The sequence below is a fragment of the Frankliniella occidentalis genome, unplaced genomic scaffold (genome assembly GCF_000697945.3).
Source record: "Frankliniella occidentalis isolate FOCC.00 unplaced genomic scaffold, Focc_3.1 Scaffold1, whole genome shotgun sequence".
Classification (NCBI taxonomy): Eukaryota; Metazoa; Arthropoda; class Insecta; order Thysanoptera; family Thripidae; genus Frankliniella; species Frankliniella occidentalis.
Genome location: NW_026267131.1, coordinates 2,093,895 through 2,118,324, shown reverse-complemented (window position 1 = coordinate 2,118,324; position 24,430 = coordinate 2,093,895). Strand labels below are relative to the sequence as shown.

General features: G+C 44.6%; 6 protein-coding genes across 14 annotated transcripts in view; 3 read left to right on the top strand and 3 right to left on the bottom strand.

Moving 5' to 3' along the window:
* The first annotated feature begins 464 nt into the window (after positions 1–464).
* LOC113213525 (leucine-rich repeat-containing protein 46) lies at positions 465–5,301 on the top strand. The gene is made up of 8 exons (XM_052277447.1): positions 465–570; positions 3,165–3,313; positions 3,430–3,609; positions 3,703–3,881; positions 3,953–4,230; positions 4,331–4,484; positions 4,555–4,972; positions 5,095–5,301. The coding sequence occupies exons 2-8, from the start codon at positions 3,234–3,236 to the stop codon at positions 5,156–5,158; spliced, it is 1,353 nt and encodes a 450-aa protein (XP_052133407.1). The 5' UTR covers positions 465–570; positions 3,165–3,233; the 3' UTR covers positions 5,159–5,301.
* Positions 5,280–13,180, bottom strand: LOC113213521 (zinc finger protein sdz-12). 4 transcript variants are annotated; one of them, XM_026432621.2, is made up of 7 exons: positions 13,021–13,180; positions 10,540–10,780; positions 10,293–10,452; positions 9,980–10,198; positions 9,664–9,886; positions 9,196–9,582; positions 5,280–9,114 (listed from the first exon to the last, which is right to left on the bottom strand). In XM_026432621.2, exons 2-7 carry the CDS (start codon positions 10,772–10,774, stop codon positions 8,788–8,790), a joined length of 1,551 nt encoding a protein of 516 aa, XP_026288406.1. In that variant the 5' UTR covers positions 10,775–10,780; positions 13,021–13,180; the 3' UTR covers positions 5,280–8,787. The 4 variants fall into 4 exon arrangements, with proteins under 4 accessions (XP_026288406.1, XP_026288407.1, XP_026288404.1 ...); XM_026432622.2 differs by lacking the exon at positions 13,021–13,180 and adding an exon at positions 12,644–12,997; XM_026432619.2 differs by lacking the exon at positions 13,021–13,180 and adding an exon at positions 10,889–11,200.
* On the top strand, positions 13,170–14,800 carry LOC113213524 (pyroglutamyl-peptidase 1). Of its 2 annotated transcripts, none has more exons than XM_026432627.2 (4): positions 13,170–13,417; positions 13,646–13,912; positions 13,986–14,218; positions 14,325–14,800. In XM_026432627.2, the coding sequence occupies exons 2-4, from the start codon at positions 13,694–13,696 to the stop codon at positions 14,512–14,514; spliced, it is 642 nt and encodes a 213-aa protein (XP_026288412.1). In that variant the 5' UTR covers positions 13,170–13,417; positions 13,646–13,693; the 3' UTR covers positions 14,515–14,800. The 2 variants fall into 2 exon arrangements, with proteins under 2 accessions (XP_026288412.1, XP_026288410.1); XM_026432625.2 differs by having other exon boundaries at positions 13,170–13,421.
* On the bottom strand, positions 14,792–15,839 carry LOC113213526 (dolichyl-diphosphooligosaccharide--protein glycosyltransferase subunit DAD1). 2 transcript variants are annotated; one of them, XM_026432630.2, is made up of 3 exons: positions 15,515–15,839; positions 15,258–15,395; positions 14,792–15,174 (listed from the first exon to the last, which is right to left on the bottom strand). In XM_026432630.2, the coding sequence occupies exons 1-2, from the start codon at positions 15,720–15,722 to the stop codon at positions 15,265–15,267; spliced, it is 339 nt and encodes a 112-aa protein (XP_026288415.1). In that variant the 5' UTR covers positions 15,723–15,839; the 3' UTR covers positions 14,792–15,174; positions 15,258–15,264. The 2 variants fall into 2 exon arrangements, with proteins under 2 accessions (XP_026288415.1, XP_026288414.1); XM_026432629.2 differs by having other exon boundaries at positions 14,792–15,395; positions 15,515–15,838.
* Positions 15,840–16,083: 244 nt separating this feature from the next.
* On the top strand, positions 16,084–19,524 carry LOC113213523 (G2/mitotic-specific cyclin-B). Of its 2 annotated transcripts, none has more exons than XM_026432624.2 (9): positions 16,084–16,266; positions 16,848–17,005; positions 17,072–17,256; positions 17,335–17,453; positions 17,524–17,682; positions 17,750–17,989; positions 18,061–18,179; positions 18,273–18,417; positions 18,557–19,524. In XM_026432624.2, the coding sequence occupies exons 1-9, from the start codon at positions 16,240–16,242 to the stop codon at positions 18,662–18,664; spliced, it is 1,260 nt and encodes a 419-aa protein (XP_026288409.1). In that variant the 5' UTR covers positions 16,084–16,239; the 3' UTR covers positions 18,665–19,524. The 2 variants fall into 2 exon arrangements, with proteins under 2 accessions (XP_026288409.1, XP_026288408.1); XM_026432623.2 differs by having other exon boundaries at positions 16,086–16,266; positions 17,332–17,453.
* A 313-nt stretch (positions 19,525–19,837) lies between these two features.
* LOC113213520 (protein kinase C-binding protein NELL1-like) overlaps positions 19,838–24,430 on the bottom strand; it is a 35,562-nt gene continuing 30,969 nt past the window's right edge. Inside the window, exons 13-15 of one of the 3 annotated variants that reach the window (XM_026432615.2) lie at positions 24,058–24,309; positions 23,733–23,785; positions 19,838–22,742 (exon numbers count right to left, since the gene is read on the bottom strand). In XM_026432615.2, the coding sequence (XP_026288400.1) occupies positions 22,295–22,742; positions 23,733–23,785; positions 24,058–24,309 (753 nt within the window). In that variant the 3' untranslated portion in view covers positions 19,838–22,294. The remainder of the gene's footprint in view (positions 22,743–23,732; positions 23,786–24,057; positions 24,310–24,430) is intronic. The other 2 variants (XM_026432616.2, XM_026432617.2) reach the window with 2 other exon arrangements.

The following is a 24,430-nucleotide window of genomic DNA, read 5'->3' as shown; positions in this document are numbered from 1 at the left end:
AAGCAGATGATAAAAATTTAATAACAATAGGCCTGTTTTCTCATTTTCTCTCATATATAGCTGTCATTTGTTTATGGCTTCTTGTTACTTGGCTTGTAATTCGGCGTATTAGCGGCGAAGAGGAGGAGACAAGAGGCGCGGGCGGGCAGGGGGCCGGCGCCGGCGGCGGCGCCCGGCGCCAGTATTGTTGGGCAGGGACCCTGGCGCAGTATTGTTCGGGAGGGGCCTATAGCGCTTGCGCCTAGCGAGACAGCCACTCACTCGGTCTCTCAGCGCCAAAGAAATTTTGTTTCTGGTCTGCGCTGTGTTCTCTGTACTTATCGAGAGTAAAAGCTAGCTGCCACCTTAAAGTTACTTACATATTCCTTATGTTTAGTCAAAAGGTTTTTAGGGCCGATATTGTGTACCAGGTGGCTGATTCACGCCACCTGGTATTCTCACTTCCGAAGACAAACTCTACAGGCTGATTGATTTGACAGTCCCAGGTGGCTGCGATTCGCCCTGCGTCCATGCTGTTACTCTACCGCATCGTGCGCGTGCGGGCTGGCGGGTGGCCTACTCGCTCGAGAGGTGAGCTGCCATTTGAACGTAGCGGGGCGCAACACCCCCTTCATATTGGGACCGTTCCAGGCTCGAATGTAGGCGCTACCTCTTCTAGAATGAAACACACGGCAGGGCCCTTCAGGCAGAACAGGACCCGCGCGGCAGGCGACGTTCGGCGCGCATCCAGTCCGCGGCCCGCGCGGTCGCCACGCTCGGCGCGCATCGCGCTTGCCGCGCCGTGTTACTGTACATGTTATGCCACACCACTTGCACTTATGCCCCCCTCCGGCCCGCGCTCCCACCCTTCGCCGCGCGCCCAGCGCCGTGTTGCCCCCGCGGAGCTACTCACGGGGCCATCGCTAGACACAAGAAACCTGTTCCAGAAAGTCGGTCATCTCAAATCCTTACGACCAGCCCGGGCTCTCGGTGCCAGTGGCGGACGTACTGAGGGCTATCTCTCTCCTCTCTCTCTCCCTCTCTCTCTCCCTCTCTATATGTCTTATGACTCTCCCTCTCTTTCTCCGCCTCCCTCTGTCTCCGTCTTTCTCTCCCGGCTACGCCGCCGACGCTGGTCATAACCGGGAGGCAGCCGTGTTCCTTATTTCCCCTGCAAAACGCACCGCTGTTATTCGCGTTGCTAGTATTTTATTGCTAATTGCAGCAGCAGCTGCGCCGCCGGGATACACAGCCCGTGAAGGCATGTTTTTTTTTAAAAAAAAAAACAAAAAAAAACTAGCTATTTTTTACTATTTTATGAGCAGGTTTCGGGCTAGAGTTAAAGTTACGCATCAGGGCCACTATAACCCAGAGACTAGACGAACAGTGCTAACGATGGGCAGGCGGGAGGGGGCCTCTACAACTGCAGGCTAAGCGTGGTGGCGAGCAGGGGACGCCTATGGACTGCGACTGCTGTCTATATGCGATCCGCAACTCGCGACGTCATGACTCGCGCTCTAAAGCTCGCTCCTTGGCTCCTGCCCTTGCCTGCACCGACAGTCGGCGCAGAACGGCGCAGAGCGGAGCAGAGCCACACTGCGTGTCGCTGCCGCTAAAGCTGCCGCCAGCAGCGTGTATGTAATCACAGCTTTTGGGGCATAAACATGCAGACGCCCCAGACCCAGACCAGCGGCCCTGAAATCGAAATAGAACGGGGTGGCAACGCGGGTGGCAGGGGCGGCGGTGGCAGCGGGGGCGGCCGCGGGACCTCGGAGGAGGAGGAGGTCGGGAGGGGGCCCTCATTGTACTGCCCCGTGTCGAGGGAGAAGAGGTATTTGTCCCTGGTGGATGTTCGCGTGTGCATTACAGGGGGTCCCATACGCCCCGTACTGACACTGTGTGCAGCATTCAGGCGTGGGTTGCCTTCTCACTCGGCCGGCACCGGCAGCGAGCGCGGCGGTGAGCGATGGTAGGCAATGCCGCTCGCACGCCTGCATGCGGCACATTAGAGCTCTTGTAGAGCCCCCCAAATAAAGTACGAGGACTTTTGAACACCCTACATGTGCTGCATGGGCTTAGTGAGGAGCGCAACAGCAGGCGCGTGTCGCGTCGGTGGTCATGCTCGAAACTGCCCTCGCACGAGAGTGTCTTTTAAAACAAGTCTCTTTCGCAGTGGAGAAGAGAGAGAGAGAGAGATTGGGGGAGGGGGATGGGTCCTTCTCCTTTCATCTCCTCATGGGACAGGTGGACAGTGGTCTGTCCTTAGCGGGCCCGAGCGCTGCGCTCCGCTACCGTACGCCAGCAGTCAGAGGAAAGCCACACAGCTGATCAGGATGCGGGGCCCCACCTGCCGGGGGAGAGAAGGGAGGGGAGAGGGGCGGGCGTTCCGAGAGGGTAGAAAACACCGCAGTGCCGCACTGCACGAGTACTCGAACCTTGGCGCGCGCGGCGGGCGGGGCGGGGCGGGGCGGGGCGAGCCTAAAGTGCTGTAGTAAGAAAGCAGGGCTGTCGTCGAGGGGCCGGTGTGCAGGGCCGGCGAGGGCAGGGGGCAGGTGGCCCGGGCCCAGCGCGACAAGCTTCCTTGTGCGATTCGCTACGCCCCGCCACGGTGCGGGAATGGGCTCGACATGAAGGCGGGGCGGGGCGTGGTGGGGTGGGGTGAGGCGGGGCGGGGCGGTTCGCTTCAGCGGGCAGCCCATGGGAGGCCCTCGAGCTGAGTAGCGGCCACGGTATCTGTCGCGCAGCGGGGCCGCGGTACCGCTCCTGTCATCGCGAGACCCGATAGGGCAGGGCGCAGCGGAGTGGTACCCGTAAAAAAATCAACAACACACACCCACATAAAAAAAGGCATTACACGGAAGGGTCCCCCCACAAAACAGAGAGGGGTGAGGAAAGGCAAGCGAGGCAGGCAGGTGTCTGCCGGTGGTGAGTGTCACACCGCCTTCCGCGGTACGGAATGAAGTACGTAAGGTAGAACAAACGCCCTCGGGCGCTGCCTCCCTCCGCCACTCTCGACTACTCCATGACAATTCTCGACGCCCTCCAGGGCCCCCGGGCCGCGGGCCGCCCGGGCGCGCGCGCGCACGTTGGGCGGCTCGCCTCCCGGGCGTAGCCGCCCGAGGTATTGCCGCCCACCGGGCTCTTCAGGCGCGCTGACTCTAGCGGCGTGTTGTGTGGCGTTGCAGCGGCAGGTGGCCGGCACGGAGGACCTGGCGGACGTGCGCTCCATCAAGCTGCGTGTCATCGGCAGGGAGATGAGCCTCCAGCGCCTGTGCGTGTACGTGCCCAACCTCACCGAGCTCAACCTGGACGGTAGCAGCATCGGCTCGCTCAGGTCAGCGTCAGTCTGGCGGCAGCCACCAGCGTTTGGGTCTCTTCGGGACATGCACGTCCTCAGGACTAGGTCTGTTTACGATATTTTGACTGTAATTTTGCTACTGACCCTGGCAGGGAGCTGGGCTGCGGACTGTCCGGCCTGAGGGTGCTCCGGGTAACGCGCTGCAGCCTGGACTCGCTGGACGGCACCTTCGGGCTGTCCTCTCTCGCCGAGCTCTACGCTGCCTTCAACCGCGTCCAGGACATCGGCTACCTGGCCTGCCTGCCCAACATCGAGCACATCGACCTGCGGGGGTGAGTTTCACCAGGTCGTCGTCGAGGGGGTCGGGCCTTTAGTGGGGATTCGGCCCTCTGCTACCGCATTACCAATGAGACCACCACCCTCAGGAACCGGGTCAACGACATACGATACGCGGGGTTCCTCACGGTGTGCCCGCTGCTGAGGGACTTGGTTCTGGCTGAGAACCCCTGCGCGACGAGGACCGGCTACCGCGCCACCATTCGCGAGATGCTGCCCGGGCTGGCCACCCTGGACGGCGTGCCGTTGGGCTGCTACGACCAGGACGGTGAGCATGGACTACATACCGTGAGGGGATGTGGGCGAAGGCGGAGTGTCATCACCGGCCTCTGAGCGTAGATGACACGGACACCGCCACGGAGGCTGGCGAGGGGGACGACAGCGAGGGGAAGGATCCGGAGGACGCCGACGGCGCGGAGGTCGAGGACGGTGCAGAGGGTGAGGCCGAGGACGCGGAGGGCAACTCTTCCGACTCTGCCAAACAGCTGGGTGAGGCCGCGTCGGAGACCGAGGAGTCCACGGCCTCCACGAGCAGCGCCAGCAGCAGAGGAGGGCCGGTGGAGGCCTCGCAACTGTGGGCCAGAGCCCAGAGGAACGCGGAGAAGGAAGTCGCGCAGGTCAGTGCCATGGCGTTAGCCTTTTTCAGGCCGTCCCGGGCGATCCCGACCGAGCCCTCGACACCGTCCTGATTGATGAGCGTGTCTTATGCCCCACCAGTGGACGGCGAGGGGCCGGTCCCTGCTCACCCCGCGGCCCGCCACCGCGTCGTGCGCCACCCCCCGCCGCCCCCACAGCGCGCAGCACGGCCCCCGAGGCCGGCACTCGCCCTGGGCCGCGCGCCCCTCCACGGCCGTCAGCGCCGCGCCGACCGGTAGGGAAGTCCCTCTGTGTGTGCGCGTCCATAGATATACGTGACCCACCTCGACCGCATGCCCTTGCAGAGCCCGACGCGTCTGCCCCGGGCCCGGGCGACACGGACGCACCCAGCCCGCTCACGTCGGGCGGCGTGGTTTGCGGGAACCTGTCCCTCGCACTCAGGAAGGCGCGCAGGAGGAAGGAGGCATGGGGACAGCTGCAGGTGCTCCAGGGCGCAGCGCCGCAGGCCCGCCGCGGCAGCAGCAGCAGCAGCGGCAGCGGCAGCGGCGGCTTCGGCAGCTGCAGCAGCCTTAGCTCCTCGCTGTCGGCCGGCGAGTCCACCCCGGTGGAGGTATTCGGGAGCGCGGGGGCGTCCGCGGGGGCGTCCGCGGGGGCGTCCGCGGGGGCGTCCGCTACCCCAACAGAGACGCAGGACTGCCGCTCTCTGCTCGCCGCGAGCCGCAGGTGGAGGGACGCCTATCATCACTACAGGGCCGACAACAGGTACACGATCACCAGCTACACGTTTAAACCGGGGTTCGAACATTCTTTGATAATGCTGCTGTCTTAATTCGAAAAGTTAATCAATTCACTGATTGACTGATTTTTCCTTCTTGGTCTTGTAGGTCCAAGTGGGAAGGGGAGCAAGACAGCAACGACAATGATGACACCTCAGATGGCAAACATTGACCAACTAGTAACCGACAAAGTGAGTGCTACAGGAATTGGGACAGTGTTGTATCCTGGCGCACCATGGCTTGAATTGTACATGTTTGTAAAAAAAAGGTAGAAAATGTTAATAGAATCTGTATTAAAGCTGCCACAAAAGATTATTTATTGCTCCTTAAATCAGCTGTTGTAATAGTACAATAAGTTTCTCTAGAATTGGTACACATGTACAATGAGAGGAGCCATGTAAGTACAACACTTTAAAGTAAAACTCAGGTTATAACAAAATCAGAGAACGCTTGCTGCGGATGAGTCGGTATTACTTGCTCAATCCAGCTCCTCACAAACACAACTCAGTGGTACAATAAGTGTAGTAAAATGACATCAGTGCATTTTGAAATGTTTAAGGAATGTCTCTCATCAATTCAGTAGATCTGGAATTAAGTTAACAAATCAAAAAGAAGTACGCCTGCTAATAGATTGTAACTGAAGCACAGTGACAGCTACTAAAATGAAGCAACAAAACAAATAATTCAAAATAACATCCATTGACAGCATCGCATAAAAGTAGCAATAAGCAGTCAAAACATAGTCAACAACTACAAATTAAATAAATAAATTAATTAAATAGTCTGAGTATAATACAAACAAACAAAAATAATTAAATAATGCACTTCCATCATAGGAGGATGCATGAGAATATACCTAAAAGGTCTCATTGAAAGCTTTTTAATTTGGCATTGTGAAAATTAAAACAAGCCTTTACTTTAACGCAAGGGAATGCGAGAACAACAAGAAGAGGCCCTAATAACCCTAAGTCTTGTTAGCACACAAAACTTAAATGACTAAATAAGAAGCCTTTTTGGTTACCTCTCAATTCCAAGATAGAAGAGACATCAGGAATTTTTTTAGCAAAACATGCGAGAAATCATAATAGATTTCACAACAGCCATAGAGTCTATGGCTCAACACAATTAGGCGGAGAGTATGGTGTAATTTACAAATGGGGGAGTCTAACCCACAAAAAAAATGAGATGGAAGGAACTGAGAGTACATTATTCCTTTGACAACCAAAAATGGGGAACCGTGGTAGAATTTGCACAAAAAAAACAGTGGGGACAGGAAAAATAATTTTGATCTGTCTCTATTTCATTCTATAGAGTAGTAATCTTCCACACAATATCAATCGAATAAATACTACAAATAAAAAAAATCATTGTACTTGGAATAATAGCAGTAATGTGGCCACATTCAAACTGACATAAGAATGTCTTGAGCAAAAATAACTTAAACAAAGTCATAGTGAAGGAATGTCTAGTCTAATCAAGTTGCAAAACATAAAACAACTTTATCTCTGTACACTTTGGTGTTGAATTTGTAGGATATAGGAGGAATGTTGGGACAAGTTCTGAGTTACGATAAGAAAACTCTACTACTCAAAGCACAAAAAGTCCGTGTGAACTGCAAACCAACAACACCATTCACATTAATAGCACCACAAAACAAAAAAAATAGTGCTTCTATACTTATAACACAGAAGAAAAAAGGAGACAGCCTGCTGAGTTCTACTTAGTAGCTAATTTCAGGAGAGGTTTGTATACCAGTGAGGTCAATAGCACCAAGTCCTACACTCATTTGAAAATGGACCCAACAAGGACGAAAGGGGAGTCACAAAACATATTTGCATATGAAGAGTATACCAAGCTTCAACAGCTTCTGAAAAAGAGTAATTAGATACAGTAGCTCAGCTATGGTTCAAAGTAAATGTACTATTGACAATTCTAAAAATTATAGCCTAATAATCACCGGACATCAGATACACACATACAGGGTTAGAGTCAAAACTCTCCAGAATTAATTACTGAAAGTGAGTGCCAGACATTATTGACCTGTACAGGTTTCAAAAATACAGATATGGTATTTTAAAAAGGAGGAACAATCTACTTAACAAATAAAGTTATGAATAAGAACATGCAGATATGAGAAGATCAAATTTATTTGCGATCCACTCTGATAAAACATAAGAAGTCCACTCAAAGCAAATCGTGAATACTCTTAAAACTACAATTTGCAGCCAACAATTAGAATTCTTACTCAGATATAGGTCACAACCACTGTCATCAGGCAAAGACTCCGTCTAAAGAACAATACACATTTTACAATGAGAATGAATAAATAATTTTCAGTAGCTTGGTGTTTTGGATTAAATTTATTGACTATGATAGGCTACTTTCTCTTTAACAGATAATTTTCACTCATCCCCAAAATATTCAAGTGGGGAGATAAATTAATACCATTAATCGAAAGGCACTCTTTGTAGACAGCCACTGGATTCCTTCAAGTTTCTATTTTTAACATGAAAACTTAGAAATGGTAATCCTGATTATTAATGAACTGGGTAAAATTGGATGATTGCGGTGTTCTACCTGAAGACCAAGTAGTAGGAACACAGCAAACTTTGCATGAAAATTATCACCAAGTACAATAAGTACTTAGCAGACATAAAAATATGCTACATAAGAATGAAAAAGCATTCTTCATAAGTGTATGGAGCAATTCGTGCACATGCAAGAAATCTTAGTGTCCTTGTCCTACATGAACATTAACCTTGAATCGTAACCACTTTTCATTAAGATTTAAATTTCATCTAGTTTGGAACCAGATCAAGTGAGCAATTCGTAGCTGAAAATACCTGTACAGGATTAGATCAATATTAAAATAAACTTAAATTTAGACTACAAGACCAATCTTCAATCTTGGATATGGACGGAACAGTTTCAAAGGCACTGACACAGACTGCTTTGAATTACTAGGCACAATTTCATACTTGAGCAACACAAATTGTAAATGAACACTTAAAAAAGTCTAACACTATAACCAAATCAGTTCAAAAGTTGTTACCTACATATAGAGATACATCTCACTGCAAACTGATATGCAGTACTTGGCTGATCAAAAATATAAATTAGCATTCACTAAACTTGAAAGGGTAATTAGCACTGACCTTTTCTATTATATTCTTACAGTAATCAAATCGTAGTTCGATATTTTTTTTATCAAAATAAAAATAAAAGGTTAGACAAAGTCCAAAAAAAAAAAAAAACTCTGACAGTTTCAAAAAAACCATAAAGGACGGAATGTATTAACCCAGAAATGTTCTCACATTCTGACAAGTCTTCACAAGAAATTATAATTTCTTAAGGCACTAAAAATTAATTAACAGATAAATATTATTAATGCAAAACTCAGAGCTTTGCAAAAGTGAGTGGGGATAATCAGACTTTCACTCTAGGTGAATTTGTTTGCTAGTTACTATGTAACATGCAACATATTCAAACTAGAATACACCCTCGGTATCCTTGGGCGCACAAGACAAAGGAAGCTCAGCTTCCTCTCGTCCATGATGTAAACTATTCATGCACTTTTACTTGACTAGAAATTGATAAATTAGTCACAGGAAACCATAAATTTAAGAACAATAACATGCGCTTCACACTGGTCACACATAAATGGACATATAGACACCACAAAACCATAGACGCTAAACTTTCTAGTTCAGCAAGTTTAGGACACATTCCAAATGCCAACTTGTGCCAGTCTAGAGTGACAAAAAATCGTGCATGATAAGTGCAAAGCTAAAGTAAGAGTACTCATTGGTGAGGTTTACTGAGCAAGTGAGCATTGAAGTCATAAACTGAGGAGCATTGCTCACCGCAAATGTTGCACTTCCAAGGGTTGGTGTCAGAGTGACAACCCTTGTGCAAAAAATACAATGTTTGGTCTGGGAAAGCTATACCACAGAAGTTACACTGAAGTTTAGGTGACATGTGACAGGATGACAAAATATTAGCTTGTCCTGGATCCGGAGAGGGCCCATTAATACTTGGTCGATTTACAGGTAAAAGTTCTGGTGGTCTTGAGGGTATTTGACGGGCCCGTTTTCCATCATCACGCAGGAGACTTTTCAGGGGCGATACCTATAAATAGTAAGCAAGCATGATAAGTAGGATTTATTAACCAGAGAAAAATATTATTGCATTCTTTTAGGATGTTGTTACCTTTATAAGTCTTGTTGTGTTGTTGTTTGGTGGAAGTGTTTCCCCTAAGGTCCGGTTTGTAGTTAAGTTGACAGCATCATTTGCATACCTTCTGTCTTCCTCACCCTCCTCCCCACTTCCACTTCCACTTCCACAGCTGACAGCCCTCAGTGGAACTTCACATGACGCTTCTTGTTTAACAGGTAGAAGTGAGATTGGTGGTGAAACATGCCCTGAAGAACCATTGACAGTCATACTTCCTCCATTCAACAAAAGATCAGGTGATCTTCGTGCTAATGTAACATTAATTGTTGAGTTTGAATTGATAGAAGGGAAACTAGTTGAATCAACAGACTGGGGTGAGCTTGGATCACCATTCAAGTCAGGGCCACCATTTGCATGATCACTCTAAAGACAAACATACCATATTAACATTTTGCTCTTAGAAACAAACAAACAAAAATACACAGAAATAGTGAAATAACTGACCTGTCCAGGTGAAAACGCATTAGGTGGGTCTGCCATTGATATTTCAATGTGAGGTGTGAGGAAGTGCATGGGAGGTGTACTATCCCCAGGCTCACTTGGACTAGCAACAATGGCACTCCCCAAAGTTGCTCCTGGACCACCATTTACAATATTCACTTGACTGGAGTTTAGCATTGGCTCAACTCCCAATGACGGACCAGGATTGTCAAGATCAATGCCATGTCTATAAAAAATTAAAGAAAAAAACAATATTTTTATAAAGAGCAGGAAAAGCATTATGGCTATGAGGTCTGATTATTTTAGAATCCACTAATACCTGTTGAAAAAATGAACTCGCAAACTCTTCATAGATGCTGCTTGGTAGGCACAAAGAGGGCAAGACTTTACCATATCATGCTGGCCGACATGTTCATTCTGAAAATGAGCTCTCATTGCAATCTGCCTTTGAAAACCTCGATTACAAATTGGGCAGTGGTAAGGGAGGGTTTTGGTGTGTGTGGTGAAGTGTTCAGCCAAATGATCCTTGCGAAAGAATCTGTGAACAATAATAAATGCAATAAGAACAAACAAGGACTACAGGTGGGACATGCACCAAGCATAAGATCAATCAATATATCAATAAAACATACCTTTTTTGACATACTCGACATTCATAGGGCTTGACTCCAGTATGTCTCATTTTATGACGCCGCATGTTGGCTCCATTAGAGAATTTCATATTACACACGTCACACTCAAACTTACGATTGATTCGATCAGGTGAAGCATCACCACCTTCTCCACTTAGACCTGATAAAAATAGTACAGTTTGTATAGCAACCATATTTAGTAGGCGATATAGATTAAATTAGTTTTCAAACTTGAATAAACACTTACCATCTACACCATTCTCACCATTGCACTCAGCTAAGTGAGCAACAAACGTAATTCTATTTGGGGTATCAAAATCACAACGCGAGCAACGAAGCAGTCCTGAGTCACTGTAATCATCATCAGCCATATCCTCACCACCAGAATGTCTGCCATCACTTTCGGCACACACATCAATAGGCAGCCCCAGGCCTAGGCCTTGGCCAGGGGCTCCTCCACCACGCATATCCACACCAGTCATATTCACCTGCAAGTAAAGCACATAAAAATGTTAGCACTGAAAAACACTAGGTAGAGAGGCTCACTCCTCACAACAATAAATTCACCACTCAAGAAAACAAATAAAATCACAAACATGTTGAAAGAAAGTAGAACTAACTGATGGGCTGGGAGGCAACATGGGTACGGGTATGGGCATTGGCCACATTGGCCACATGAGATAACACTGATAGACAACTCCAGCAAAGGGGATAGGACCGGCAATCTAACGCAAACACCCCCCACAATCTGAACTTTGAGACGGACGGCAGAGACGGAACCGTCGCACGGGCTGCTCGGAGCTGCGCGCAGTGCCTCGTGCTGGCCCGGTCTGCACTGCACTGCACACTGCTACTGGCAGTAGCCTACTGAACCGTTGTTCGTCCTTGGTCCTCTCCTCCCTCACCCCCAGGACTGGCGACTGGCAAAGACAATCAGACAATCACTGAGCCCGGCGGGTGGCGACGGCGGCTCCCCCTCCCCCTCCCTCCCTGGTCCCGCCCCTAGCTACCCCGCGTCCTATAGGGGCACCAGTCGGTCCCGCGCCTCCTGCGACTGCCGCCCCCGCCCGGCGGCACGGGGGCTCCGGGGTCCAGCAGGGCCGACACCCGGTACCGGACCTTAGGTCTACTGACCTGCATCCCTTTCTTCTTCTTCCCCTCCCCCCCCTCCCCCAGCTTGAACTGTCCCGGCCTCGATGACCCTTCTGTCTTGTCCTGCACAGCAAGCTGTGACCTGTCTCAACATGCCTTAAGCTGTCACCCCCCTCCCCCTCCATAACCCCCCATCCCCCGCATACCTGCGCGGCTGCGCGGTGCACGGTGCGCGGTGGAGACGGGGGCGGGAGCAGGGTCCAGATAAGCCGCCTCCCACACAGTTAAAAAAAAAAAAAAAAAAAAAAAGAGCGAGTGGGCGAAAAGGGAGAATTGGCATCTTTGTTTCAAAGAACTTGATTTGATCAGAAATGGGTCCATTCTGAACTGAGGGAATGAATATAACTTAACACAGTTTTATGAAAATAGGGCAGTACCCTCATTTTAAAGGCACTTCAAGCAATGGTTCCAGGGTTGTTACAGAGTTTTGATTTTCAAATGCCCTGACATTTCCATGACTTTTCTCAGAACGAAATTGAGGTTTTCCATAAATATTTCTCCCCGAAAATATGTATTACCTACACCCCTTTTGAGGCCAGGTTGAGGCACTCATTTTACAGCACAGCCACGCAGCAGCTGACCATGCTGGCAATTTTGCAATTTACTCATTTTTCATGAAACGGTAATTGATTTCCATGACTTTTCCATGGTATATTTTTTTCCCTTGACTTTTTCATGACATGTAACATCCCTAAATTATCTCTTGACAAAAAGCAACAAAGCTGTACCAGTCAGTAGAAATTTCTAAATACAGCTTGTATTGCATTGAGTTTCAGAGTATTGTGGTGCTGCAAACAAGTGCTTCATGAGACTGGTCAAGCATACTTCTATCCAATCTAAAAGCAATCATGTAAGCAGCAATACTTCTGCAAAGCAGTTACAATAGTCATTTCGCTTTTCAAAAAGCGGGCTCTAACTGCGCAGAAGCTGGCAAGCACATGGGTCTACAATAAAGTTATCTTTAACATGCATTTTAAGCTCTAATCACAGGAACTATAAGTGTGAAAATAAAACTAATCTCAACGGTCTCATAAAGCATGGAATAAGGCGAAACTGATGTTCATCTTGGAATAAAGAGCAGTGGTAAATAATAAACGATAGCCAACAGTCAACTTTGCAGGCAGTATAGCTCAGTTTTGGCAGAAAAATAGTATTTGGCATATATTTGTCAAAGGTAGTATCAGGAATAAGATAGTTACCACTAATGCACAGTTGTGAGGACATCACACTCATGAGATCGTAAGTGCAGCACTTGAGACCAACAACATAAACACAACATGCAGAAGGCATTCCGGCTCACATGCTGTCTCACAGTATCAACTGACGAAAAGCTCCAAAAAATCAATAATTGCAACGCTTAGGTGTCGCGCCCGTCCTCCGGCCGACTGCCAGATAGGCTTGCCTCATAAGTAGGTTATCCAGCTTGCTTAAAAACCGGACTTTCGACCTGAGTTCCAGTATACCGTTAACTTTTCAAAACTCGACTTGCTGTTTACTAAATTCGTGAACGTCATTGCAGACGACATGCATGCGACAGTCCATCTAGGTGCTCGTTTCTCGGCAAATGGGTACTTACATTTTGTGTCGTTGACAACACATCCCGAGGCAGCAATTTTGTAAATTTGTTTCGAATTTCTGAACCAGGTCCATTGGCTTACGTATCACTTTTCAGCGTGCATTGACCTACCGGAAATGCCAAGCTTCGCATTTTTGTGTCAGCAAACCAGACGAAATGGGACACGCTAAACCAGGATTCATATTGGAGTTGCGGAGAAGTGGGAACGTCGCGAGACTACTATGAGCGTGTGGTCAAGGCGTAGCAGAACACCGTCAAAATGTAAACATTGGGTGAACAACCTAAACGTTGACCCGAGATAATTTACTGTCACGGGTTCTTAACAACCAGAATCATAGTAAATAGTATTACGTTAATTTTTGAACTGCATTGCGACTTTATCGCGCATCTAAGAAAAGTAGGTAAGTGTTACTTGTCCTCTTGCAGGAATAGTGTCTTCGGGTACCTGTTACATATCCTACATTTATCATTTCTTTGTTATCCACGCACTAGCTCTCACTATTCTAAAGATTTTTATTTTTGTCTTGTTATTTCCATCTGTCCTTTTAATAATATTTTGAGTAAATTTAATCATCAATCCTGTCACAGCTCTCATCTATAAAATGTCCTTTTTTTCCCCCTTTAGATTTAATTGAAAATATTTAGTCAAACCAGCCAACCAACTACAGCCAGCATGCCTCTCATAAACTCTGAGAAAAGGACCATTATTGTGACTGGATTTGGTCCGTTTGGATCACACAAAATTAATGCTAGTTGGCAGGCTGTAAAACTACTGCCTGAGATGCTCGATGTAGACGATCTCGATGTTACTCTTATTGTGGAGGAAATTCCTGTTGACTATGAAGAGAGTGTGAAAAGAATGAGTAAATTATGTGAAGAACATAAACCCATTGTAAGTTATTGTGTGGTGTGAGTGTCTTATACTTGTGCTTCTTCAAACTAATCAAACTGTTGTATTGTTTTAGTTAGTGATCAACGTAGGGGTCTCAGCTTTGGCCACAGAAATGACCCTGGAAACTTGTGCATCCAAACATGGATATGTAAAACCTGATACACGCGGAAAAGTACCATCTCAGAAGGAATGTTGCTTGGGGGAAACACCAAGAGTTTCCACAAACCTGGCTCTTGAAAAACTAGTGGCAGATCTTAACAATCTTGAAATAGGAGTGAACTTCTGTACATCTAATAATGCAGGGCTGTAAGTATTCTGCTTTTCATTATTACTTTTAATCGTCTTGACATAATTTTTAATTACTCAGTTGTGAACTAATTCAGTTTGTGCTTAATATATCTCTGTTGAACAGGTATCTTTGTGAGTTTACTTACTATACATCTCTGTGCCTCAACAAACAGAATAGTTTATTTGTCCACATACCCGATATTGGCAAACCATATACATCAGAGGAAGCTGCAAAAGGTCTATGTGCAATCATCCAGCTTGCAGTAGCGCAAGTCAGGGGCAACATAATGGGAAAAACTGATGTTTCTGTTTAAAAGTTTCTTTTACCTTTTATTTTTTTGATTTTCTTGCCCTATTGTAAGAGTTTAAGTGAATGTAGTAAAAGAAAGGCCGTTCATTGTCATCATGCTTGCTATTTTATCAGTATATTGGTGATGGGGTTTTGTTTTTAAGCTTGAATGGGAGTTACAATTTTTAAACCTCATTACTTGGTGCACATCACCTAAAAATATTATGAAGTTTGTTTAATTCTCAGTGGTTAATTTTAGTATTTGTTTAAATTTTAGGTTTGTGTTTAAATAAATATAACAATTTATTTGAGCTTTCAGTTTGTTTAATTAACAGGACAGCTTCACATTATTATGCTGCAGCCTCTTTGTAAAGCATTTTTACATTTGTTCAAAGATTCATGAGCTTGAGACTCTTCATAGAAATGTTATAATACAAATTTCTTAATAATTAGACAAACATAATCTACAATACATGAAAAGCTTGCATTTTTGGAAAACATGTAACACTGCTTTATCACCTCTAGTGCAGAAAAAGAACATACTTAAAGTGATATCAAGAATACAGCGGACTGCATTTAACAGGGCCTCATAATTGAAAACAGATAGGGAAAATCACTGAAGTCGGATTTTTAGGGTTCAGAGATCTTCGATATCCTGACATGAATATTCTTCAAATGGATCAACCTGACACATAAACTATGTCAGAGAATTGTTTGATCTCAGATTAATAATTTAAAATAAAACAAAAAACATTTCCAAGTGCGTACCTTCAGTTTAACCAATAAAATTCATCACCACTAAATGCAGGATAACATGGGCAAAAATGAAATCAGCAAAGGCTCTCTCAGGGCTAACAGAGTAAAATTGACTTTTGTTTTCAGGATTCACTTGCAGTCTCAAACACACTGTAAACACAAAATGATAAAAGTTAGTATCCAGAGGGTGGGTCCCACAGATCGATTGAGGTTACCGAAGTGGGAGTGTGGTAGCTTAAAGATAATGACATAGCATGGAATATAATTACCTCCTAGGACGAAGCAGCTGACAGTTGAAATGAAACCACTGAGGAATGAATTGAAAGGGAATGTTCCGACTAGACAGCAATACACAAACTGAATAATGCCAGTGAGAAGCACATAAAGCAGATATGCGTCAATTATTTTGAGCCTTTTAGGTGTGTGGACAGTATATTCATTATAAAATTTGGCAAGAACTGAACTTAAATTAGCCATCTTTGGCTTTTAAAACGAATATAGGAAAGAGAATTCGCAAAATCTTCGCCTAAAATTACGAGCCGGCTGCTTTGCGTCCGTGGCAAGTGACAACTTGACAAATTGTAAACAAATGAAACGCACGGTTTTTCTGCCAACACGGAAACAAGCAAGTGCATATGTAAGTTAAGCAAACAGACCTTTACAAACCAAAACGGTTGTTTCAAAAGTCGAGTCTATCCTGAGATTTCTGTTTTTGAAAATAACTGTTCTGATTTCTATGATTTGATTTTTTAAATTGTATCATTTCACCTTACCTAATTTGGCAGTCCTGCAACGAACTGTGTTTTGTTCAACGAAAAGGAGAAGAAGTGAGGAATCCTTCGGCCAATCACGATCAGGTGTCCAGTCTCCTTTTAAATATTTGTAACGACTTCAAGACTTCTGGACCGGCTAGAAATTCCCATCATCGGACCATCGGAAGAAAGTACAAGAACCTCTTTTCTTGCCCTATTTCATTTTCACCAAGGGACTGATTATGTCCTGGCACACACGAGTAACTCAGGTAGGTTTTATGCGTGTCTTAATTTCCCTGGACGTTCGGAGGTTTGAGGTGGGAGCAGTCTGATGGGGCGGTACTATTTATTGACTTCGAGAAATCCGATTTTCTTTACGTTGAATCTGATGTACTCAATTTTCTTCTCGCGAATCTTATGGTTTAACTATTTGTGGTTGTGTGTTGCTGTTGTAAATCAGCGTGGTTGCGACAAAACATGAGGCGCCTATTTCGCTCCCGTTTCGCGCGCTCTGAGCCCGCTGCAGATCTGTCGGCCAGTTGTGGATTATTTACTTACTTTGAATGGAACGTTCTGGAATTTTTCCCGCATTACGCATTAGCTCGCTATCTCAGACTTCACAATGAACTCGCTCGGTCTGCTGACCTTTCCTGTTCATGGATGATGTAAACCATCCTGCTTGTCCTGTCAAGAACCTGTTGTACCTGTGACAGGGTGAAGTCATGTTACACTTTCCAGTCTCATTACAATGTTGGTTTTCTACTGAAACTAATCTCATTCCACACTTTAAGTACCATACGTGTGGTGTTGTATGTGGGTTTGGGGACTTGTACGAAGTTGCTTTTTGCAGGGTAATTCCGAGAATTTGGGAGGAAATGTCGTTCGAACCAAGAAAGCAGTTACAGCCAACACCCTTGGGGTTAAGCGCTCTGCTTTGGGAGAGATTGGTAATAAAGTAGTGTCGCGCTCCAACTCTACTGTAACAACAAAGCCGGGAGCACTAACAAAGTATGTATGGTTGCATTCTTAAGTGTCAGCTATCCTACCAAGCTTAACTGTTTCGTTGTTCTTCAGAGATATTGTTAAACCTGTTCAACGATCTGCGTCAGTAAGGAGTATTACAACAGTTAAGGCTCCTAAAGAAGATTTTGTGAAGCCTCTCCCTAAAATTAATGTGACAAACAGAGTGAAACGGACATTCAGCAACACTTCAGTGGCATCTGTTGTACTGACTTCACACAGAGCTGAAGCTGTTGAAGGTATGTTGTAGTTTTCCTGTGTCAAAGATTATCATGATCGATCATGATCTTGTCTCATGGAGTGATTGATTCCAGAAGCTGAACCTGCCACAGCCAAAACCCATGACTTTGAAGACGTTGATAAGGCTGATGAAAGTAATCCCTTGTTGGTCGCTAACTATGCTTTTGAAATTTACGAGTATCTTTTATCTCTTGAAGTAAGTCTAGTTCTAATGGGTCAACATTATTGCTTTTCTGTTGGAACTATAATTTTATTTTTTTCTGCAGGACAAATTTCCAATCAAGGAAAACTTTTTGGAAGGTCAGCAAGTTGCCCCTCGTATGCGTACAGTCTTAGTAGACTGGCTTGTTGATGTTCAATTACAATACCATTTGCTCCAGGAGACACTTTATCTAGCTGTTCAGATTTTAGATAGATACCTGCAGGTAAATAGAAAGTTTTGTGCTGTTGGGTCAAACTTGAACAGTTGCACTTATTTCATGTTTGTTTTAGGCTGTACCTAATGTAGCAAAGAAGTATCTTCAGTTAGTGGGTGTAGCTGCTATGTATGTGGCCAGCAAATATGAAGAGGTTTACATGCCAGATATAAGTGATTTTGTGTTCATTACTGATAGTGCCTATACAAAACAGCAGCTTTTAGCCATGGAAGTTCAGATTGTGAAAGCTTTGGAATTTCAATTTTCACGACCCATCTCTCTTACTTTTTTGAGGCGCTATAGTAAAGTTGTCGAGGTAATGAAGCATTTAACCTTTCTCCTAATTTTATGTACTTATTTTTACTAAGTAAATTGAATTTTGTGTAGGCTCACCCTATGCATCATTGCTTCTCAAAGTACTTCTTGGAGCTTGCAATGTTGGAGTACTCACTTTGTCATGTAAGGCCATCACTGACTGCTGCAGCTGCCCTTTATATCTCGCTTTGGTGAGTTGGATTCATCATCAACTTTTGAATTATTTGAACGCTTTTCATTGAGTCATGTACATTTAACTATACTAACTTTCTTTCTATTTTTAGCCTTTATGAATTGAATGACAAGAAGGGACCTGACCACTGGGATGCCAAAATGGTCCATTACTCTTCCTACACACTGACTGATATTAAACCCGTTGCTCAAACACTGGCTGCTGTGATTGAAAAGGCTTCAACTTCAAAGTTTGAGGTATGTCATTTTATTTTATTTTTTAAACTGTACAATTGGTCTAAGGGCATTAGCCGTGTATGGACACTTCCAACAATAACAACTTTTGAAGATATCAAAATTGTTGGTGCAGCTGATTGATACTATTTGCTCTTTGCAGGCTGTCAGAAAGAAATATTCCAGCTCCAAAATGATGAAAGTCTCCCTGCGACAAGAGTTGAGTTCAGAAACTTTGAAATCCATTGCGCAAGGCATCAGCCCATTCTAATAATTTTTAGTCATGTATGTATGTGTGTTTGTTGATTTTCTGACAGTTTTCTAAATTGTGTGTGATAATGTCTCATGTTAAGTGTTCTCTGTAAAGTTAAATCCATCCCTCAGTTACTGAAGCTAGACTGAGTTTAATGTAAGTTTGACATAATTAATTTTCCATTAGTTGGTGCATGTGCGCCTCTTTAAATTTCCGAGTGCCTTGATCTTTTGTAATGTATTTTTAAAAATCACATGACAGTTTGTAAATTTTGTGCATTGACCATTAACCCATTCTATCAATTCTGGACTTATTCTGCACTTGATATTGATATTTGTATTTTCCACATGGCATGATCTCAATCAATGTTAGCTATGTTAATGAGGTCCCAGGCTTGATCAAGAGCTGGTAAAATGGAGACGACTTAATATTAGGATTGGTTCAGACCTTTATTCTGAAAGTGAAATATCTTTTTAAATGTGATGTTTCTGTAAAGAAAATTATGTAATTTATTAGAAGGCGGCATTGTCTTCCCATTTTAAAAAAATTAAATGGTTTTATACTCATTTTATGAAAGCTGTTGGGTGTAGTTATTTTATACATTTTTATTTCTTTCCATTATTTAGCATTATCCTTAAACCCTTGTAGCCTGTACTAACTTGCTGTGTCAATTCTGGAGATTTGTAAATAGTAGAAGTAAGATTTTGTGAGGATTGATACTTAAGCAGTAACCACAGTTTCTTGTGGTGGAAATTCCGTAACTATGGAACGATGGTTGTTAGTCATAATTCTCTATAATTGCCTGCCTGAACTTCTAAGATGATCTGCAGTGGATTGTATTGTAAATTACTTGAATGGTATTAAAAGTCTGAACCCTACATCTATGATGTAGTTACTGAGAACTTGGTACCTGGAGTCTTCAGATTTAGTACATACTTTGTTTTCTACAACTGGGCAAATTTACGAACACTGTCGAAGTGAGAAATTTGCTTTCCATGCTGCCAAGCGAATACGTCATGTTTTTTCTACTGGCTCTCCTGAACACTTGCCAACCCTCTGCCGAGACTTAACTGACAACATATGTGCCTCCACCTGATGTACAGTTCTTGCTCTATTGTGCTGCATCACTAGCATATGGTGATTTAGGTCTGTCCTGCGGTATAAAGTTAAAATGGATCACCTTCACAAAAGTTTGTTTTAACTCAACATGTGTATTTAAGGAGCCTGATTTCTCTGAAGATTATAGATGAACATCTGCGTAATTTTCATATATAACAATGCCACTTTGGAGGATATGACAGATCAACAAGATGCAGTACACAGCAAAGATTATGGGGACTAGCAAAAGATAAATCAACAAAAGGGTACACTCATTGATATACTGTTACAAATTGTTGAAGTTAGCCGAGTAAGCTTAACCAGTGGAATATACATACATTTTGCTTTATCACATAAATGCACATATTGACAAAGACATAGTTCAGATATTTTTGAAGTTAACCTTCCATGAGTATCAAAATACGTATGTACATTGCTGTACATTACATTATGACTTGCATCGGTGAATGGACCCTAGATCTTCAGTGATCAGAAACTTAGATAGTTGTTTCAGTTCTGATTAGTTTTATATACCTCCCTCCCAGTTTAAAATGCGCTACGCTTTAGCACAGAAATATGCCAGACACTGTAGAAATATGTGCTGTGTTTACTCTCCAATACAAAAAAATTGCTATATAGTGTGACACTATTACAGTCCATCTGTAAATTTCATAAGAAACAAGTGAAAAATTTAATATAGGACTAGCAAGAGCATGCATGATGCTTGTACTCTACTGATAATAGTCATACTAGCGCACCATACCCATCACATTTGATTATTATTTATGTTTCATTATTGCCTTTCAATCTGATAAGAACATAATTATCTCGGCTGCAAATTCAACTGCCTGCTTCATGTTATTTGTGCTATCAGTACAATCCTCAATGATCACAATGTTAACAACAGTCTACCAGGGCCAACACAAAAATAGGGTGATACACAAAAAAGTCTTTACTTTGGATGGGAAATTTCATAAATGAACAGAGTGTGAAATTCTCCTTGGCGTATTCAGTTTGATGTGCAAACTTAATTGTTGCCTCTTGTTTTGTCCCAGTGGTTAAAAGGGCAAGAGATACCCTGGCAAACCTTTATAGGAAGCTGAGTATATATTGGAAGTAACAGTAGAAATTTGTATACAGAAGGTGGAAAGGAACGCTTTAAATAACAAGCATACTGATAAATTTAAGGAAATTTACATGATAGTTACATTTTCAAAGTGTGATTGTCAATATTAGTTTGTTATACCATGCAATTATAGCAGCCATCATTTCATTATCAAGAGAGAAATTTCCAAACATGTACCTTAAGCTACTGCAACTATTTCTTAGTAGGAACTTGCTCAATAAGAATTGAGTTATTACCAAATTTTATTTTTTACCATTTTTCTTATTTTTGTATGTGACTAGCGCATTTAATATAGTACAGTAGAATTTTAAAATTACTAATTATGGTACCATATCACTGGTGTGAAACACAAGACACTCTTTTGTTTCCAAATGATTTTTCCCTATAATTTCTTTTATTAGCACATTCTTCTGACTTATAAAAAGATTCATTAGACTGTACCATCACCAACAAAGCTGAATTGAAAATACTTAAGACAGGGCCCAATAATTTATAAAATCAATTCACATGTCTTTATTACATTCATATATTCCTCTTAACTGGAATGACTAGTTTTGCACACATGATCAAGATAAACTTGTTAAACCAAACACAATAATCCTTTTGAATTTGACATGTGACAATTAGAGATAGATCCCGAAGAAGACAGGACAGTTGGTGGATTACGAGAGACCAAATTTGGCTGTGCTGTCTTGCCCTTGAATAATTCTGCATTTCATATCAAAGTAAGTCTCTTATCCACAGCATCAAGCCACACAAAGGTTCTGCTGTTCTTAAATCTAAACATTGATCATGTTGAGCGTCAGTTTTGTATAGTATACAGTATTGTCAGTTCACTTTTAACACTCTCAGTCCAAAACGGGAGCAGGATATAACTGTCCCCACCTGTTGCAAGCAAGAAATTTAAAATTGGATAATCCTAGTTTTAAAGCTTTCTCTCCGAATTAAGTATAATTGATAAGTACATTACCCAATAAGTGGAAAATCAAAATGATTTTTTAATAAAAGTCAAAGAAATCCATTTTGATATTGAGATTTTTTCAGTTTAACTATTTGATATAATTTTCCCAATCCATTATCAAACACATTTCAAAGTTTCTGAAAACTTGCTAAGTTTTTGTGAAATCGATCAATTTTACTATCAGTGAGATGCAATTAAAATTCACGTGTTTCTTTCAAACCAAAGAAATTGCGTGTGGATCACTGCTCTTATCAAAATCTTTGACCCTCTAAATAAAAAGGAACGAGGGGGGCGGAAGGTCCGTCGCTTTTATTAAATATTTGTTGAACTTGCCGGTGGAAATGGAAGTACTAGCTGAACACAGTGATGATTCGAGTCAGGCCCCTGGTTCTCCTGGAGACTCCCAGAGTCCTTGAACGGGCAGGCCTCGGCCCACAGGCCACAGGGCCCACGCCCTCCCCTATCAGGTGGCGTGTCTACCCGGCCTCGGCGGGGGCGGGCACGGGGAAGGCCGTGGGCTTGGGGAAGGACGCCGGGGTGGAGCTGGCCACGACGGTTGTGTCGGCGTCGACGTGGGGAGCGGTGACGGTGGCGGGGGCGGCCCGTGTGACTGGGCGGGCGGGCCGCGTGGACTCAGTCTTATGCTCTCGGCTCGCACCACCGAGTCTAACCGGCCGAAGCGTCGCTTGCGGTGCTCCGACGACGCCTGCGGGAGTGGAGACCGCGGCGCCCGGGGGCGGGGGCGTGGGCGAGGGGGCGGTGTCGTTGTTGGGGGCGGAGAGGGTGCCGCCGTTGGCGGCAGCGGTGGTGGCGAGGGCAGAGTCCAGTGGGAGCCCCGCAGCGGGTCGGTCAGCGGCTGGGCCAACGTCAGCAACACAACCGTAATCAAGACTGCAGCATAGACGTCCGTCCTGTGGACACACACGCTCGTTAGCTCCCTGGGGCCCTGGTGGAGGGGGGCTCCGGGGGGCATGCGCCCGACGGAGCTCCACCCGGGGCGGAAGTAAGTCAACGCGCTCAACACCCGCACCCTTTATACACACTAGAAACGACATGCATCATTTGGCCAGGCATTCAAATATTTGTTTTTTGAAAAAAAAAAAGAAAACCAACAACAATGTGTGCAAAACATTGATAGAGGGAATTCCCGTGGCTTTGAATTTTTGTGCGAATTTTAAAGTGAGACTGAAAAAACAAGGCAAAATTGCAGCCTCTTCACACTACCCATCTATAGGTAAAATCCACAAACATGCAATCAGTGAAACTAAGTGGTCTTAGTGCACAGCACACATACTCGTTGTTAAAAGTGTGATAATCGATACAAACTAAGTCATAGCAAGAGAATCCATATAATATCCATGTAAAAGAGGAAGTGTGCTCATACAAAAAGTCCAAATCGTGAAAATTCGTTTTTAGGATCCAACCTACCTAGTGGAATTCTCTGAATGCCGTATATGCGACACAAAATTTAGAAACCATGAAATCCCAGATAGAACCCTTTCCTTGGGCAGGAAAAGAAGCCAACCACCACCCAATAATCTAACATTTTCTAGAACGACCCCGTTTTTGTTCGAGAAGTGTCTCTGAGAATTGAGCTGTTGTGTAGGGAAGTCCCAAAACAGACCAAACTGAGAAACAACCTTAACGAACAAATACCAGAGGTCGTAACCGTGCAATATTGGAATAATATCAAACAGTGCCGTGGTGCCACCGAGCGTACCCGAGCGGTGCATACCAAGGTGATTTAAAAACCTTGCATATTATTTCATTTTTCTGGCGTTATACAATGAATGAATGAATGAGAGAAAAAAACACACTAAACATAAATGTGAGAAGCTGCCTTTCGCATGGCTCGGATACGCGTGGTGGACTAAGAGAAAAGTGTAGTTGAGGTGATTTACCGATGCACATCACAACCTGCGCTAGAGCTCACCAGTTGGGCGCAGTAGGGAACCTGGAAACCAACATCAGCCACATGCGTTAGTTACACAGACACTACTCTAAATCATTTTTGAAGAACTGGATGGGGATGGGGTATCCAAGTTAGAGGCGTTATTCCCTAAAAAGCACCTATACAGTGGTGTCAGCTTTAGAACCAACCACACACCAACGGTTCACTCGCCCATGCGACTATAAAGTTATCAAGACATTCGGTAGTTAAGTTATTATGAAAATTCAGGGGGTAGATTAACACTCGGTCACATAGTCCGCTGTTGACGCACTCACTTTGCAGTTGCAGGCAGCGCACTTGTCGCTCCAGGTCCAGGAGGCCCCAGGCTCGTACAGCTGTCCGGCCTGCTGTCCAGCCAGCGAACAGGGAGCCTGTCCCGCCGCCGTCCCGTTGTCCGCGGCGCCGTCCAGCGAGCAGGGCGCGTCCTGATCGTCCTCGCAGCGCGGGCAGCAGTCGCCCTCGGCCAGCACCGGCGACGCGCAGGACGTGGGCGGGCACTCCATGGGCCAGCAGTCCACCTCACCGTACTGCGGCAAGACAAGTGTCACATATGGTGTCACACAGGTGTCACACATGGGGATTTAAATTTCCCAAAAAGAGGATTTTGGGGAAAAATTTCAAGATTTTTATTTATTTTTTAAAGACACA

Bases quoted from the DNA above. Each gene is read 5' to 3' on its own strand.
- LOC113213526 (XM_026432630.2), bottom strand. From the start codon at position 15,722: ATGGCTAATTTAAGTTCAGTTCTTGCCAAATTTTATAATGAATATACT. The intron at 15,396-15,514 runs GTAATTATATTC...TTGTGTTTACAG, and splicing joins CAGCTGCTTCGTCCTAGGAG to TGTGTTTGAGACTGCAAGTG.
- LOC113213521 (XM_026432619.2), bottom strand. From the start codon at position 10,969: ATGTGGCCAATGTGGCCAATGCCCATACCCGTACCCATGTTGCCTCCC. The intron at 9,583-9,663 runs GTCAGTTATTTC...GTTTGTCTTTAG, and splicing joins ATGCGTTTTCACCTGGACAG to AGTGATCATGCAAATGGTGG. The intron at 9,115-9,195 runs GTAACAACATCC...TACTATTTATAG, and splicing joins ACACAACAAGACTTATAAAG to GTATCGCCCCTGAAAAGTCT.
- LOC113213523 (XM_026432623.2), top strand. From the start codon at position 16,240: ATGTCCTGGCACACACGAGTAACTCAG. The intron at 17,454-17,523 runs GTAAGTCTAGTT...TTTTTTCTGCAG, and splicing joins AGTATCTTTTATCTCTTGAA to GACAAATTTCCAATCAAGGA. The intron at 18,180-18,272 runs GTGAGTTGGATT...TTCTATTTTTAG, and splicing joins GCCCTTTATATCTCGCTTTG to CCTTTATGAATTGAATGACA.
- LOC113213524 (XM_026432627.2), top strand. From the start codon at position 13,694: ATGCCTCTCATAAACTCTGAGAAAAGGACCATTATTGTGACTGGATTT. The intron at 13,913-13,985 runs GTAAGTTATTGT...GTATTGTTTTAG, and splicing joins GTGAAGAACATAAACCCATT to TTAGTGATCAACGTAGGGGT. The intron at 14,219-14,324 runs GTAAGTATTCTG...TCTGTTGAACAG, and splicing joins ACATCTAATAATGCAGGGCT to GTATCTTTGTGAGTTTACTT.
- LOC113213525 (XM_052277447.1), top strand. From the start codon at position 3,234: ATGAGCCTCCAGCGCCTGTGCGTGTACGTGCCCAACCTCACCGAGCTC. The intron at 3,314-3,429 runs GTCAGCGTCAGT...TGACCCTGGCAG, and splicing joins AGCAGCATCGGCTCGCTCAG to GGAGCTGGGCTGCGGACTGT. The intron at 4,231-4,330 runs GTCAGTGCCATG...ATGCCCCACCAG, and splicing joins CGGAGAAGGAAGTCGCGCAG to TGGACGGCGAGGGGCCGGTC.